This window comes from Vanellus vanellus (assembly GCF_965231255.1).
Source record: "Vanellus vanellus genome assembly, chromosome: 15".
NCBI classification, from domain to species: Eukaryota; Metazoa; Chordata; class Aves; order Charadriiformes; family Charadriidae; genus Vanellus; species Vanellus vanellus.
Genome location: NC_138920.1, coordinates 806,973 through 825,105, shown reverse-complemented (window position 1 = coordinate 825,105; position 18,133 = coordinate 806,973). Strand labels below are relative to the sequence as shown.

The following is an 18,133-nucleotide window of genomic DNA, read 5'->3' as shown; positions in this document are numbered from 1 at the left end:
CACTCACAACAAATTCAGAGCACAGACATTCAAGGAAAACATTAAATGCTATGAAAGGAACACTACTTAGAATAAGAAAAGTATCCTTCAGTTTTCTTTAAACCTACAAAGCCTCAAACCTCTCATATATCTACATTTAGAAAGTGGCAACAAGTCATCAATAAAGAACCGGTTTTAATGTTGTCTGTGACATTACAGAATTGACTTTTGTTAAAAAAAATCCACAACTTTAAAAACAAAAACTGAGACATTTACATGTAACTGCTTGAAAACTTGGTAACTTTAAAGTCACACTTTCATCTAACCATTGCAGTTCTTCCATGTCAGTTACAAGTTTGTCATTGAGTAATTTATTATATTCATACTTTCTCTTGTCAACAGGATGATAAAAATATGTATGTTTAATAGAAATCACCTCATGAACACAACAATTTTTTATATATATATATTTTTTTTTGTACAAGTAGTACTTAGACACTAACACTTCAGGAACTGCTAAAAACACCAACTTAGCCAGTTATGTAACAAGTACCTTCTTTCCATAACTTGAAGAAATAGGGACATCAGTGTCACCGACTGTGTTGTTCCAGTGAGGCTAAGCAGGACCGCAGTTCCCGACACTCAAAGCACCAAGGCCAAAACAACTGCAAATTTGAGCAGTGTCCATCAGCTGATTCTTTCTGTTGCTACCTCTCGTTAGCAGCCAGACTTGAAGTGTATGTGCAAGGGCAGTTACATACCTTCCACATGGGAGACAGGACCTCAGAGGTCCTCCCCTTATTTTTAAGGCTGTTCACGAATATAAATGTGTGCAAAGGAAGCAATTTTATCAAATCTAGCCACGTAGACTCTTAATGTAAGGGTATCCCTCATCATTTAGCACGACATACAGTTTAAGGCTGCTTCTAACATGAAAGCAAGTCGTTACAGAAAACCTCTTATATTTGCAAGTGACACGATTATGAACTTTTCTCTATATATGCTCTAAAGGATCAACCGTAACTATTTGGGATGGCAGCCATATTGTTTACGTACGTACAGAAATTCTAAATATGCTACAACTTCCTATTTTTTCCAAGGGCCTACTCTCGAGGAAGGGGGGATATTTACTAACTAATTTACTACTTGTTTATGCTAAAAGATATGGAGCATCAACTGCTTGGCAAGATGAAGGACCCCTTCCCCACCCCAAATCCTCCACTTAAGCATTCCATCCGTGTCAGTGTTCCCAAGACCAATGGCTTTTTGTATTGGTTTGCACTTTTTTTAGGTAAGCATTTAAACATCTTTAGACCATACAGAAAAAAAAAAAATCAAGAATCAGAAAATGAAAGATTTCCAAAACAAACCTGCACTTTTAGAAAGTCCAAAGGAACAGGCACACAAGCATGTTTCGCAGCATATGCTGTGTCTAACACAAACACCAATAACCCTGTATCTATTACCAAGAGGATCGAGACATGAAATCAAAAGACAGTAACACAGAACTGTGTATCTAATTCCAGACACCTGTAGTTTAATTACATTTCACAACAAAGCAAGCATTGTTGTGATTCATTTGAACTTGAGAAAAACAGTTATCACCAGTTTCTGCAAGTCAACACACACTAATATCTTAAATCAATTCTGTGAACAATGAAGCCAAGTTTTCCTTTTCAGTAATTTTATTCTAACGTGAAACATGAAGAAACAAGCACCCAAATAACTCCAATATAGTATGAAACTTTAATAAAAGTTGTTTAAAAAACAAAGAGCAAAATTTTAAAAATAAACTGAAAGGCTTGACTCCTAATCACACATCTTTCTGACATCAGCAAGAGTACTTTCAGACTTTCAAAGAAAAAAAAAAAGAAACAAAGATCTGCTGTTGAAACATTACTCCCAAAGACTGTTGAAACGCATAACATGAAGCTTCAGAGACAGACAGTTTTATTAACAGGAGGCTTAATTTTAAACAGTATATACAAATCACATGACTTTTCCAAAGTTGGGACCACCTAGTAATCTGTCAAAACAAAATTATGCTAATGAATTACAGAAGCATCTGTGTAATGCGACCGCCTCTTTATTGAAGTACACCTTTATACAATCCTTCCATATATTCCTGTACTGTGAAATCCTCTCAGGATGCAGCGCTGCACAGGGTTTCAAATCTCTCCTACACACCACATGAATAAAACTGTTGCCACTTGCACCTCTCAATTTTGCCTGACCATACACTTCAGTGTTCCATGATATGCAACACCAAAAGGCACTGTTATTCTTTGTCCAAAAAACAAAACGGTTTAAAGTTTACTATGTTTAAGTACAATGATTTGCAGGGAATAGCAGGAGTTTTCAGTCAATGCCCAAGTCTTAAAATTTATCATAAGCCAACAAGGAAGAACCGAAAAAAAAAAAAAACAAAACCAAAAAAAACTACTTTTCGCTTGTGTAATTACTTCCTTTCCAATTGTTTTTCCATGGAAGGTTTTACTGCACAGCAAAGAAAATGGCAACTCTTTACAGACTTTGAATACAACAGCACAACTTTATTGCAAAAATATATAGTAAACTCAGTATTTTCAAGTTTTGGAGAAAAATAAATTTTATCTCTGAATTCACCCATAGCAGTAATTCACAACAGAGTTGCTGAAGATAAAAGTTTCTTTCATATATAAACTAATTTAAGACTTTAGCTGGACTCCAATCTTCTACTAATAATCACCACTTTGGTTCTCTTAGGAGAGACTCTACGTAAGGAGTTCAAGAGACACATGAGAAATACAACATCAATATCCAACTAGTATGAAAGATCCTATCCCAACTGATTCATGTAATCCTAACAAATCAAGCTACTTAAACAATAATGAGCATTTTCAAGTTGTTACTTCTACTGCAAATGTTTTATAAGTGTACTATAAAACTCATATGATAATGTTTGAGGTTAGCTATACTTGTGGCAAAAGTCTTATTCTGCACAGTTATAATTGCAATATATAAATAACTAAAGGTTATTCCACAAAGAACAGCTTGAATTTTACAGAACGATTCTGCTCATACTTATAGGAATTAGTTTGGTAGACACATCAGCAATGGGCATAATTCAACTGTTCATACAGTGAGAATCTTGGAAAAAATAAAGATACATACACAAAACAATTAATCTGTGTACACTGAGAATTCGTTCAGTTGCAGAGTAAAATCAGGACTTTAAACAAAGCTTTGACCTGTAAACAAAGCAAATTCAGCCAGCTTTTAACCAAATCTAGAAATAGCTATCTATTTTACAATGGCTTGCAAGAGCACCCACCAAAGAGCTTCACTGACTTTATCTATTCCCCTTATCCGAAACTACGTAAAACCAATCTAGATTCCTTGATAAGCACTGTGTCCAGTATAGTTTACCAAACTTCTACAACGAATAAGAATCTGTCTAGCTTCTCCACATATTTGTACGGGAAAATCCACTGCGCATCTATCCTCGCAGTGTTTCCCATGTAACGGCTAACCCAGTGCTCTGTCTTATCAAAACCAACCTGTTTTACAATTTAAACAATCCACAGGTTCTATCCTGGAAATACTATAAAAACCAATCCGGATGCATTTATCACAGCACTATGAATATCTATTCTACAACTACTTCATATTAACAGCTACCCTAAAACAAGTTTTACTTTTCTGGAGCCTATAGGCCTGTCATTTAAGTCAACAACAGCTGCCATAGCTTCATCACGAGACTCGAATGCAACCATTGCTTCTCCAGTGGGCATGCCTTTTTCATTGTATTTTAAGCACACTGAACCAGGGATCACTTGGTAACCATAAAAGAAATCCAAAATTTCATCCACCGAAACAGTGAAGGGCATATTTTGCACTTTAATGACAGTTGGTCCTGGCTTCCCAGACCCTGTTCCAAAACCTGGGGGTCCACTAATATGTATATTTCCTGGTCCAGGTCCAAACCCTGGAGGTCCACTTAAATGTCCAAGACCACTAGCAATTCCTGGAGGACCAGCACCAAAGGCAGGGGGTCCACTTAAATTGCCAGGACCATTACCAAAAGTCTGAGGACCCCCTGCAAAAGCTGCCGGTCCACTCAAATTACCAGGACCACCCGCAAAACCTGGGACCTCAATACCTGCACCAGGCAAACCGCTAGTTGCAACAGTAGGTATTCCTGGTCTAGAATCAGGAAAGCCACCTATTCCAGGTGGTGGTAGAGGAGGACCAAATGTGCCAGACCCGCTGAAATTACCAGGGAAATTAAATGGAGGACCGTTGTTTGCATCTTTAGAATTTCCCCCCAAGAAGGCATGCTCATCCCCACCAGCGCCTTGTGCTCCCGGCACAGTCGCATTTCCTTGTATCGGTATTTTTAGTATCTTTTTTCCTTGAGATGGTGGGTTTCTTTCAATATCTCTCATTTCTTCTGCAGTTATCAAACGCAAAACAACATCTCTTCCATTGAGTTTTTTACGGTGCAAACGCTCTGCCTTACGAGCATCATCTTCAGCTTTAAACTGAACCAGTGCTTGTCCTAAACCTTGCCCGTTATTATCAACAAGTATTTGTACAGAGTTTTCTTCTACTGCCAGTCCCTCCAGAAACTGAAGGATTTCCATTTTTGTTATATTGTATGGAATATTAGATATATGCGCACACAATTTTGGCAAGCCTGGCTCTCCCTCAGCATTCATGAGGATTTCTCTCTGGTCATAGTTGAAGTTCTGCAATCTTTTACGAATCATATCTATCTTTTCTAACATTGCCTTTTTAGTAATTGGATGAACTTGAATAAAGCGATTCCCTATGTACTGCTTATGATGACACAAAGCTGCTTTGTAATCAGCTTCATTCCTGAACTCGACAAAACCCTCTCCGATTGCCTTCCCATTAGGTCCATAAGCTATATAAATGCTGTCTTCAACTATATCCAGCTTTTTAAAAAAATCTATCACGTGTTTGTTCTCCGATTCAAAGGGAAGACCTTTCAAATAAACACAGAAACCCTGCTCATGGGGAGATCTCGACCGTGACCTTTTCTGTCCACTAGGAGATTTGGACCTAGGATGAGCCTGGGGAGGAGGAGGGTGTGACTGCCCAGAGGGACCCATGGTTTGCTTGAAAGTTATGTGGCCTCCAGCAGCCACCCACTGTCTCTCTGTTGCAGGACTAACTTCAACATAACGCTGAATCATCAGCATTCTGTTTCGCTTCAGTGCTTCAAATGTATCTTGAGGAGAAAAAAACTTAACTAGTCCATTTCCATTATTGCGACCTACATGATCCTTCAGCATATGCACTGCATCCACACGGAGCCCAAGGAAAAAATCTTTCACATCAGATTCTGTTGCAGAAAAGGGCATTCCATGAACGCTGACATACAAATCGTCTGGATTGATTGGAATTGGCTTGACACTACTTTGAGAATTCATCTGGATAGGATTTACAGGATTCATGGGACCAATAAACAATGGATTCAAGCCGCTGTTCATATTCACTGCTGCTCCAGACCCATTCATTCCAGTGGGTAAAGGTGCTACGGGTGGAGGATTCATAGGAGGCATTCCTGATATGGGAGGCATAGGTGTCATTGGGGGTACGGGAGGCACAGGGGGTATCGGAGGAACCGGAGGAACAGGAGGCAGTGTGGGTACAGGAGGTGGAACAGGTATTGGGGGAATAGAAGGCATTGGCGGCAAAGATGGCATAGCTGGGATAGGAGGGATTGGTGGAGGAGGTACTGTGTTCATTGGGGATGCTGTGCTAGGTATAGTTGAACTAAATGTTGGACTACCAAAGGTACTCCCAAGATTTGGAGGTGCAGTCCCCATACTGGCAGTAGAAAATGTGGATATGTTTTTATTGCTTTCATGCACAGTAGTAGAAGCAGTTACTACACTAGGAGAAGGATTATTAAAGTTAGGTACAGTAGTAGGCAAGTTAACCCTTCCACTCATTCCAGAACTAGGTGGTGGTCCCGACCTGCTAGCATTTGCTGGAGGCATATCTAGATTGGCAGTTTCAAAACGCCTACGACTGAGTTCTATCATGTTCTGCATTTCAGTTTTACTGCTCAGCAGTAGTGTTACTTTTGACCCTTTAATGGTACCACCTGTGCGCATCATACCAAGCCTTGCATCTTCATCAGTGGCAAAAACGATGAAAGCCTCACCCAGTTCACCCCCTACAATATGCACGCCCCCATCAGGAATGGTCAATCCAGAGAAGAAGTGGCGAATGTCCATGGTCCCCGCCACAATCGGGAGACCTTGCAAGCGGATGACCACAGCCATGCTGCGCTGAAACAACACACACCTGCAGATGAGAAAAGGCAACGGCTATGTCAGACTACTGTTTATGACACCATGCAATTACCTATAGACACCATCTACTATATTTGTTTACATACACCTAACATCATCTTGCAAAGATTAAGCATGTTTATATTCCAAGTTCCTTATTCATGTCTGTTTACTTCATACAGATTGAAGTATTAAACATTTCCCAACAAAATTAGTATACATTTTGCACTGGAAATTCCAAAATAACTGTTAAACTAAGAACCACAAGTGTCAGGAAAAAAAAAAAAAAAGAATGTAAGGAACAGCAAAAATCAGAGCTATTTTATCAGTAGTTGAATATTTAATGTGAGAAAAATGAGTATTTTAGCCAAGCAAAATTAATTTACCATACACTGATATGGTATCCACTGTACCTGGCAAAGCGACTGTGAAAAAGTCTCCACACCTATGAGAAATAAAATTTGCCCCCAAATGAAAGAGAACTGTTTATCTCCTGACAGGAGAATGATGACTAGGAATGTAACAGCAGATTGCTTACAAACAAAACCCATTACGGGCAACTAGCAAGAGTGAGACTCAGATGACATCCTGATAGGGACCATCTACATTATACTGATCTTGTATTTTCCTCCTAGGAAAGGCAAGAGGTCTAGGTGACCGTGAAGCTAGCTAACTGTTATAAACTAGCCCCAGACGTTTTGTGACCCTACAGACCTCACCTAAACTAGATTAACATCTGTGCATATCCTAGCTAGATATTTGGCCTTTACAACTTTCAAAAACAAGGTATAATTTTTCAATAGTTGCAGATAATGTCTAATATTATGCCTTCTGTCTCAGGCACAAGTATATGACAGCCGAGGTTAGTGGAAGCTTAAGATCAATTTTGACAGGTAGACCTTGTACGCATTCTACAGAAGAGCCTGAGGTTGTATCAGAAGTTCAAGATAAGCAGAAACTAGGTAATTCTCATTTACTGTTCACAAACCTTCAGTAAAGGCTGAAAGCATCGTATTAATACTAGCATAATTCATCAGTTCAGAAGCTAGCTTCTCATCCCAAATCACCAGCAGTAGCACCTTGTTTCACCTGAGCCATTTCATCTCAAACTTCTTAACTTCCTAAGTACAAGCCAGTTCCGCATCTGTATGGAAGACCTTCAGGACTCCCGTTAGTTGCATACAACTGGTCTTAGCATTTGAAATCAAGGATGCAGACGATACAATGCAACACCATGAGGTAGTGCACTACCACCAACTTTTGGCTCTATACTGAAGACACGATCAACTACAATCAGTTACTATCTCCCAACATTGCACAGTCAGCTAAATGTTGTATACCCAGCATACAGTCAAATCTGTAATTCAGCTGCATTTGCCTGTCCAGGTCTTCCAATCGCTTTAGAGTAGACACGCCTTGAATACATCCTTAACTACTAAGTAAAGCTCCTATCCAACAATTTAACCATGTCAAGCAAGGCTGAATTCAGTACTTAATGAAAACAAGAGTAACAGTTCTTCTACAGCGGGAAGAAAAAAAAAAAAGGCAGCAATTTTTTGCTTGCATGGTGGAACTTCAGATTACTCAAAACGGGTACTCAAAGTGTTTTCTCGCCCAACAAACCAGAACTAACCCCTTCCATACACTAATGAACTCAAGCAACATACTGGGCTATTACAGGGCATTGGCCAACATCCATTTAACACCAGAAAAGTGCGAAAGACCTTCCTTCCTCAAGAAAATGGCAGGCAAGCGCACTGGCACAAAGTCAGCTCTACTGCTCTAGCCACCATGAATAAACGCCTGATTCCTTACTACGCCATCTTGAAAGAGAGACTGGAACTTGCAAGATGAACATGAGAAGGAAAAACAAACAAACAAACAAACAAAAAAAAACCAACCAAAACACACCTAGCTGTACATACCGCTAAGAATACCCCTACTCCACCAAGGGATGGCAGCAACAGAAAGGGGAATATATACTAAGGCTCAGGGATTTTTTTTTTTTAAACAACTACCACATCTCCATGGCAAGGTAACAAAAGCAACATCTTGCATTTTTCTCTTACAGTAACACATTTAACTCAAGAATAAAGTTCATCACCCAGTCAGTTTCCAACAGCAAAATAACTGGCCCATGTGGACAAAAAGCAGGTCCAAGTAAGAAATATCTATGCTATGTACACAACTATGAAAGCATGTAAGACTTCCTGCACTGTTTTCAAACCGCAGCATTTTTCAATGATTCTGTAGTTTTATTTTGAATTTGCCTAACATTGGTAGCAATCCCTGAGACTAAAGTTAAAACAAAAATTCTGCCTACTTTAAGGAAGTCATACTAAAGGGGATTGTAAAACCGAAGTTTACTACATTATGTTACAGGATTGCTTTTGAATTAGATTAGAAAATCCTGAGACAGGCAAGCACTATACAAGCATCCTTGGTTCTGCACCTATGCTTTGAAAACTAAAGTAATAACTCTTAGCAACTCTTGCTAGGAGGCTTACCTTTTCTCTATTACCTATTATACTAAGAAATGAGTTTCAGAAATTTTTATGCATCAGGAGTTAGACATTTGAAGTTTCTTGTGTTAAATGGGAGATTACTTTTAGTTATCCAAGACATAGTCAGTTATCAATGAGTTGTGGTCAGTGGCTTGATGTCCAAGTGGTAAGCAGTGACAAGTGGTGTTCCTCGGGAGTCAGTCCTGGGGCCAGTGCTATTTAACATCTTTGTTGGAGATGTGGACAGCGGGATGGAGTGCACCCTCAGCAAGTTTGCCAACGACACCAAGCTGTGTGGAGCAGTCGACATGCCTGAGGGGATGCTATCCAAAGGGACCTGGACAGGCGTGAGAGGTGGGCGCATGCAAACCTCATGAAGTTCAACAATGCCAAAGGCAAGGTCCTGCACGTGGGTCAGGGCAATCCCAAGCACAAATACAGGCTGGGCAGAAAATGGACTGAGGACAACCCTGAGAAGGACTTGGGGGTGTTGGTTGACAAGAAGCTCGACATGAGCTGGCAATGTGTGCTTGCAGCTCAGAAAGCCAACTGCATCCTGGGCTGCATCAGAAGTGTGGCCAGCAGGGCTAGGGAGGGGATCCTACTCCTCTACTCCACTCTCACCTGGAGAACTGGATCCAACTCTGGGGACCCCAACATAAGAAGGACATGGACCTGCTGATGCGGGTCCAGAGGAGGGCCATGAGGATGATCAGAGGTCTGGAACACCTCTGCTACGAGGACAGGCTGAGAGTTGCAGGTGTTCAGCCTGGAGAAGAGAAGGCTCTGGGGAAACCTCAGAGCCCCTTCCAGTGCCTAAAGGGGCTACAGGAGAGCTGGGGAGGGACTCTGAATCAGGGAGGGGAGCAAAAGGACGAGGGGGAATGGTTTTAAACTGAAAGAGGGGAGATATAGATTAGATATTAGGAAGAAATTTTTCACTGTGAGGGTGGTGACCCCCTGGCGCAGGTTGCCCAGAGAAGCTGTGGCTGCCCCATCCCTGGAGGTGTTCAAGGCCAGGTTGGACGGGACTTGGAACAACCTAGGCTGGTGGGAGGTGTCCCTGCCCAGGGCAGGAGAGTTAGAAATAGCTGGTCTTCAAGGTCCCTTCCAAGTCTAACCATTCCGTGATTCTATGATTTCCTTACTATTACAAAAGGAATGACAATCCAATACAGCCATTAGTTAAACAAAGGCAACTTAGGAAGATTTTTCTGTTCCGATCTGCTGGTTTAGAACAACATATATTCTTTATCAGAACCGACACCTGCTAGATAACTGCATTTACTAATGATTCCATGAATCTAGCCCAGAAGACAAATTAACAGATAAGGTCACAAAAGAATTCTTAGGAGTTCAAGCATTTGAACACTTACATAACTTCTGGGATAAAGCAAGTGTTTCAATCTTGCACTAAACGCAAAAAATCATTATAAATGCTAAGAGATATCTTGAAGTTTTGTTACTAAGTATTCTATTTAGGTTCACTAAATCAGTATTGACCAAAAAAAAAAAAACCAAACAACCAACCCAAATAGCTGCTTAGTCATACAGCTGCTAGAAAAACTAGCTGTGATGACTTCAGTATAGTTAATTCTATGCATGATATTAAGCAAATGCTTGCTACTAAGCAAGAGTTAACAGTAGCATGGTATGAATAAAAAGAACTTTAAGGACTTCTTTATTCCCATCAAATATTTTTGGAAAAAAAAAATATTTTGTCAACTCAAAACATAACTGCTTCAAATTTTTCAGGATTTCAGTGCTTTAATGAAGTATTAGTTTCAATTCTATGATTTAAAGAAAAGTCACACCGACCAAAAGGGACAAACCTTATTTTAAAGCACTTACAAGTCCAGTTTTTTCCAAAATGCACTTAGGTGACAATAACCCACTCACTCAAACTTTCCAACTAATGAAAAAGCAAAGCCTGCTCAAGTATTTCACTGTTCACTTGTAAAGATCAACATATGTGCAGAGGCAACATTAGAACAGGCTACATGCCAGTTAATTTTGCATTGAAGGCTTTTTGTCGGGCTGTTAGAGATGTTCTCAGGCTGCCTGCTTTTCCCCCTGTACAAAGAGGTACTTTAAGGCAAAAGTTGTTTTTGTCGTCATTTTGTGTGTTTGGTACATTTTTCTAGAGACCAGAAGCACAAAATCCTAGATTTGTACTACGGACAAGCCACCTCCATTAGCAAGCAGAGATAAACAATGGAGTAAAGGGCTGCTGACAACCAGATTCAACTCATTTGATGAGCCTTAAGAGAACGTTTGTGTCTTGACAGTAACATCTTTGAAAATGTCGATGTTACACTGGAAAAATGTGTACAAGATGACAATATTACTTCTTCCATCTTCCAGCTATGTGCTAGTCAGTAAAATAAGCAGAATTTGGGTCATATGCATAAATTGATAGAAACACCAGACTAGCCTTTTAAGATATGTGCGTTTTTCAAATTAAGATAAGTTTGGAAGATTCAACCTAGTCCCCGAGTAGTATGGTAGTACAATACCCACACAGTACACACACAAAATATTTAGCAGTTCTTGGACAAAAACTAAGAACTGGAATAAAATTGGTATTGTAGGAGGAATTTTAAGTATCCAGGTTGAGACAGGCTACTAAGAGCTAAAACTGCAGACCACAGTTTTGCTTTTTTTTTAAAAAGGCTAAAGTCAACCTGTTAGATTAAGATAGTAATCTCTGAGCTAATTTGAACCTATCTGATCCCTTTAAATGCTGCAAAACCTAATTAGAACCAATTACTGTACACTTCTAACCTCCAATAGTTAGAAACATGCAGACCTGTGGCCTGCAGCAAAGTAGCTACATTTTCCAACAGTGCAAAATAACTGGGAGAGTGTTCCAGCCTACCACATGCTGATGAAACAACAAAACATTAGTTTGGCAGAAAATTCTGTTTATATGAACAACATTGCAAGAACCACCATCACCGGTGAGAGTCAAAGTAAAGAGACTAGCTCTAGATTATTTGACCCAAGTATTTTGATACCAATTCACAGATTCCAAAAGCTTCAAATATTTCTTACGATATACTCAATATGCATATAAAGAAGTCTTCAATTCAAAGGCTCTTACCTGCAAAGACAGATGTTTTTTTCTTAACAAGTAGCAGAAGCCAAGCCAATCCTGTGGGCAACCAATTAAAACCAACTTTTAGACTGCAATAAAGAATAAATGGAGGCAAAAATCAATGCAGGCAACACAACAGCAGTAACAGTCCACAAAGAACTGTATATATAGAAAGTTCAAACCTGCAACCACCACAAGGCACCAAGACATACAACCGCCACAAGAGTAAGAGTGCATTTTCTTATACCTTATCCCTGTACGACTTGTTGGTAATTGCATTGCACAGTTTTTGTACAGTTTCAAGAATGAATATGCCTTCCACAAAGAATATAAAAAGAACCACAAAACATTCAAAGGATCTTTCAAGTTTTCCCATCACCAGAAGGTGAACAAATCACTCTTTCAAAGGCAAAGAGCAAGAATTAAATACTTAAACCCCGTGAATTTTAACAAACCCTTGCTCCATCAATAATGACATTCCTTCCATCAACTGTGCATCTTCTTACTTGAACAAAGCAACATAAGCCGCACCTCAGAAAACCTCCCTATAGCTGCAATGGAAAAATTCTTCAGGAGTCACACGAACTGGTGAAACTAAGTGATTTCACAGCCACCTCTAGGCAGTCAGCTCTCCAGAGCACACAGGAAGAACTCCCCACCAAGATACTGTATTTTCAGTTGCAATCTGTCATTTCATTATCCAAAGTCTGATCAAATGCCCATTTTTTTCATCCCTGTATAAAAATGATCTTCCCAGGATTACAACTCAACAAAAGAGCCAAACATTTTAAGTGGCAACACATGTATTTTCTATTTAAAGAAGGGACGGAAAACCCTTGCCCTTTCATTGCTTAGTAGATCACCTCATACTAAAATTGTGATTCTTTGGAAAACTATCCAGGAACAAACCACACCAAGAACAGCTAACTGCCTCCTCCTCAGGCAACCCAAACAAGCCTCCTTCAGTTATAAGCATCATTACCAAAGCAAGCTTCAAGAAAGAAGCACTACCAAACCATCCACAAACTCCCTAACAGAGGGATTTAAAACACAGATATTCACAGATCTTCCAGGACGTTAACAGCAGACTTACAAGTGAGAAAGATACAACTACACTCTTCAGACTTACATTAAAATGGCAAACACATTTAGGAAAAAACGACCTTTTTTCTTTTCATTAGACCTTTAAGAGAAGCAGGCAACCCTCTATTAAAACAATTCAACTATGTACTTTCATATCCAGCAGTGGAAAACAGTTGTTTACAATGCAGCAAAGAATGTAATCACCTCAAAAAACAGTTTCATGCAAAAACACAACTGCTTTAAGAAGCAGATAAACCTCTCATTCACAAAGAACTTTACATTTGGAAGAAAAACCCAAATTATTTGATGTATTTCCAGTATAGCAACCACAGCGTTGCGTATGTTCCTCTTCACAACACTGAAAACAACCTGAAGATTTACAGTGGACCAAGACAACATGCTATAACGTGAAACAACATAAACAAAACCAAGCAGCATTCTTCAGAAAAGGTGCCAAACTCCATTCTACTATGTTCAACCGTTCCACCAAACACCATCTACTTTAGTGTGCAAGTCTCGATTCTCTCAACTTAAAAGAAAATCATCTCCATCACTCGCATCGGTAAAGACATCCTTTCCAATCAACCCAATGCATTAAGAGTGTATTAACTAGGCCAACACTGACTGGGGCACAGGTGCTCCCACACAACACTGACACCACAGCTCTGGGACTCCATGGGAGAGACTCCGCAACACCTATCAACTCTGCAGAAAGAACCACCATCCTCTGGATACAAAAAAGCCGACGAAACAACCTTAAGAGGAGTCCACCAAGGAAACAACCTGCTGATTTTTCTGCCTAACCCGAGCAGAACGAGATGGGTAAGAAAATCACTAAGAAGAATGGACAAGTTTGAGAGTGACTACAACCACCGCCAAGAGGTTTTTTTTTTTCGAAAGAAAGCTCACAGACTCCTGGGCCCCACTTCAGCAGTAGGTTGGATTTAGAATTTTTTACAGATCTGATTTTTATTACTGGAGAAGAGCATTACGTTACTGCACAGCAGTTTCACTGCTATTTACAGGGCAACCCCGACAAGGGGTGGCAGCGCCGCGGGCACCAGGGACCTTCTTCCCCGCAAAGTGAAAAGCGTTTGCCTCGCTTCGTCCCCGGGGTCCGGGCGAAGAACAGCCGCCGGCGCCCCGACGAGGGCCCCCGGGACCAGCCCCGCCGACACCGGCCCCGCGCCGCAGGGTCCGCCCGCCGACACGGCCCCGCGCCACCCCCACAACGCCGCGGCGCCGCCCGCGCCCGCCCAGCCCCGGCCGCCGCCGCAGCCCCCGCGCTCCGGCCACGGCTCGGGCTCCGGCCCCGCCACCGCCGCCGCAAGGTCACTCGGCCGCCCCCGCCGGCCGGGCCCGCGGCGCCTGCGCTCGGCCCGCACATACTCACCTGCCCGCGCAGCTCCGCGGGCCGCCGGCCGCGGGCGGAGGCGCGGCGGGAGGGAGGGGGGGAGGGAGGGAAGGAGCGGGCGGGGGCCAGCCCGCGGCCCGGGCCCCCCGGCCGCAGCGCACCAGGCCGCGACGAGGCGGGAGCGGCCCCGCTCGGCGCCCCGGGCCCGCAGCGCGGGAGGCGCCGCCCGGCCCGGCCCTTTGTGCGCGGGGACGCGTGCCAGCCGCGCCGCGCCCGGCCTCCCTCCCCTCGCCTCGCCTCGCCCGACCGCGGGCCCGCAGCGCGGGGCAGGGCAGGCGGCCCAGCCCGCCCAGGCGCCGCCGCGCTCTTACCGAGGGATCTGTACGGGAAAAAGGGTTAGACCGGAGCCTAACCGCCCCAGGCCCCGCTCCGCGCCGCGCCGAGCCGAGCCCAGCGCCACCGATCGCCCCGCGCCACAAAATGGCCGCCCCGATGCGGCGCCGCCAGGGAGGGGGCGGGGTCCGGGCCAGGCGGGACGAAGAGGGCGGGGTCCACCGGCGCGCGCAGCGCCTCCTGCCGTCCGCCCCGCCCCGGGCAGAGGGCGCGTGCTCCCCTGAGGGAGGCGGGGCGGGAAGGGGCGTCCGTCGGCCGCGGCGGAGGGAACGGCAGAGCCGGGGGGAGCTGCGGGAGCCGGAGGGGCGGGGCGGGCTCTCAGTGCGGGACTTGCACGGCTGCTTCTGGTACAACGGCGGTGCGGTGACGGTGTGACGCGTTTTCAGGAAATTGATGATGGTATAGCTGAGGGTTGTTGCTGAGGGAATGGGGACTCGAAAGGAGGCATAGAACTTCCAGCGAGCAAAAGAACCCTGAAGAGAGCATTTGTTTCTGACTTCTTCGCTTAGGATCAGGTTGCAGAATTAAAATGAAAGTCAGATCACCCTGGGCCGATGCCCTTTTGAGTGTAACGGCCCTAATCTATATTTGTCCTTTGCTTGACCAAATACACGTGTAGTACAAATAACGGGACTGTGTCCTGAGCTGAGGAACAGCTGGAGGCCTCTCCAGAGACACTGTCACTGCACTTCAGTGAACACGGGTACTGCAGCAGCATCCATTTTCAATGAAAAAAAAAAAAAAACCTGCACAGTCTGATGCAAATGAAAATAAACCATCCCCTCACGTTGCAAACACTTTTCCAGCAAATTGCAGAGTTGAACAATTCAGTTAACCTGGTTATTTTTCACCACTCAACAGAAACCAGGGCCAAACGGTGTGATGGGTGTGTTGTCCTGTGGTGATGGGGTCAGACCTGGGGCTGCTCAGCGCTGCAATAACCCCCACTCCATGATTTATTTATCCCCTCTTTCTACTCCCAAGTACTCGTCCTTTACCACCCTCATCCCTCCCAATAAACACCCTGCACTTGTTTATCTTCTCCCTATTAGCTCTGGGTTTACAGGTTTTGTACTCTATTTAGTATTTATGATAATGGCTGACCTGAAAATTTATCAGTTCCGTCAAGCTAACACCTCCTTTTTGTCTGGCTAGGTGTTCCATCTGCTTACACATCATGCCTTGATTACTGTAGGTAGTAGTATCCAGTCATTTGTCTTTTTATAGCGTTAGTGACACTAGGCAGGGTTAGCTGTCAGCATGCGCCCCTCAACACAGCTGAGAGACGCAGGTCCTTGGAGTCACCGGAGGTGTCCACAGCCCAGCTCGCCAGCCCCCCGGAGAGCTGCTCTCCCAAGGGACACCAGGGCAGCAGGAGCCCCTGCAGCTCAGGGCCTCGCTCTGCGGCGCTGCAGCAGAGCCAGGCTGCACCGGCCACCCTGCCGCGGGGAGAAGGTGTGGGATAACGAAAGGGCAATGCTAGAGTATCCCATGTCAGAAGAAAACTGAGACTTTTCAGCTTTTGTGCAACGTGATGAGTCACCACGTTGCCTTTTGTTGCTGAAGTAATGTCTGGTGGAGAGACTTGTGATGTTTACTGTGTGGACCAGCAAAAAAACAGGACCAAACTACATAATCCTCAGTAGGCGTCTATACTGTGCCTGTGCTGACACGAAGGTACACTGGAGAGCAAGCCCTGATGCCCTGGACAGCTGCTGCAGACCAGCACGTGTCCTTGCACTCCAAGCGTTCTGGTCTGTGCTGCAGCTCAGCTGGAGCAAAGTCTGGAACAGATGCCTGTCACACAGATTACCTCCACAGGTCTCCAACTGTCTTCTCAGCCATATTCAAATTTTCACGGAGAGAGAATATTTAGTTCACTCAAGATTAACAGAAGCAGATTTGTTTATAGAGTGGAGGAGAAGGAACAAAATCCCGGACTAGTATTAGGAGCATGCCAAGTGACCAAGGGTACCAGAGGAGTAGGCAGCATGATGCAGTTAGGTACCAACAGCAGGGGGAAAAGTGTCTCTGGTAGGCAGAAGGTTAAAAGACAGGGATCAGCAGCAGCAACGTCCAGTATGCTCCCCCATAACATGCATGCGGCAGAAGGCAGGCAAAAGAAAAACGGTGTTAGAAAAGAATGGGATTTGCCTTTATTAGGTACTAGGAAACTATTGAGAGAGCGCTAATTTATCTGTCTCTTCCAACTAAACCAAAACTGAAGTAGGGTATTAGGTACACAACCAGGGGAAAAAATGTACACAGGACATTTTAAAGTAAAGCTTGAGGGAACCAGCATTCCACATCTGAAATAAAAATATCTTCCTCCTTGCATTAGACTTTTGCTACACCATTAATTTGGAAACATTACCCCAAATCTCAGGCTCCTTACTTCTCCAGCACCCTAGAGAGACCGTTCTGTACACACCACCTCTGATCCTATTCCTTCATCTGTACAAGGATGTAGTGTGGCTGAATGAGCCCAGTTTAGTAAATGATTCAGACTTCGTATTCTCCTTTCTGATTACTATGTGTCAACTGCAAATCTGAATTGTTTCCAGATCATTTAGAAAAATATTCAACAGAAATAATCCTCGCAGAAATACTCCCCTCATTCCTGTCTATACTTAAAATGTGTCAGTCAGCTATGATGTGCCTTATTGATCCTGCACAGTTACTTTTTAAAACTAAATTAAACACCTTGTTTGTTTTACTACGCCTACTCAGCACAAAACCACTTTGATGGCTCATTAGTATGAGTTTTTCGTCTTATAAGAGCACCTTGTACCAGCCTTTTTTTATTACTCTGTTTCAGATAGATAGGAGGAACATCAGCTGTCAGAGTGCTCAGTTCTCCCAAGCACTCAGCTTGTCTATTTTAAAAACTGACATTCACTTTCTTCCAGTGCAGGACCTTATTCGCCACCCTGAAATTTAATGAAAACCACCTTTACTGGAGAATATATCTCCTAGGCGAACTTTTGGGGACTCAACTTTGGCAAACTGTATTGGTTCGAAGCACAGGGCATACATATTAGTAGAAACAATTTGACTGAAAACAGCTGGACCATGACTGAAGTCAAACCAGACAGAACAGCAAGCCAATCAATCAGGCAGATCAAAGACAAGAGGTGGTATTTTGTTGGGAGCAATAGTGTTTATGTTAATTTATAATTTAAAAAAAATAGTCAGTAAGTTTATGGCTGGCTGTATAACATTGTCAACAAATCTGTTAACTGACTCTCCTCCTCTCAGTCTCCTCAAGTCCAGAACAGGTAACTGTCTAATTCTGTATTATGCCTCCTGAAGAAATATTTGATAATTTTTTTTAGTTAGGTGATATGCTCTATCAGCATTTATAAACACTAAAATTCATCAAGTAGAATTTTTTGCTCCCCTTATGTATTACCTA

The 18,133-nt window shown here is 43.0% G+C and overlaps 2 protein-coding genes across 2 annotated transcripts in view; both read right to left on the bottom strand.

Moving 5' to 3' along the window:
• Window positions 1–14,797, bottom strand: part of CPNE1 (copine 1) — a 45,684-nt gene extending 30,887 nt beyond the window's left edge. Inside the window, exon 1 of the mRNA XM_082491262.1 lies at window positions 14,697–14,797. The gene's annotated coding sequence lies outside the window, so the exon portion shown is untranslated. The remainder of the gene's footprint in view (window positions 1–14,696) is intronic.
• On the bottom strand, window positions 2,502–14,377 carry RBM12 (RNA binding motif protein 12). The gene is made up of 3 exons (XM_082491045.1): window positions 14,365–14,377; window positions 11,895–11,977; window positions 2,502–6,300 (listed from the first exon to the last, which is right to left on the bottom strand). The coding sequence occupies exon 3, from the start codon at window positions 6,276–6,278 to the stop codon at window positions 3,636–3,638; it is 2,643 nt and encodes an 880-aa protein (XP_082347171.1). The 5' UTR covers window positions 6,279–6,300; window positions 11,895–11,977; window positions 14,365–14,377; the 3' UTR covers window positions 2,502–3,635.
• Window positions 14,798–18,133: the final 3,336 nt, after the last annotated feature.

What these genes read in the sequence shown, in the direction of transcription:
- RBM12 (XM_082491045.1), bottom strand. Translation starts at nt 6,278, where the DNA reads ATGGCTGTGGTCATCCGCTTGCAAGGTCTCCCGATTGTGGCGGGGACC.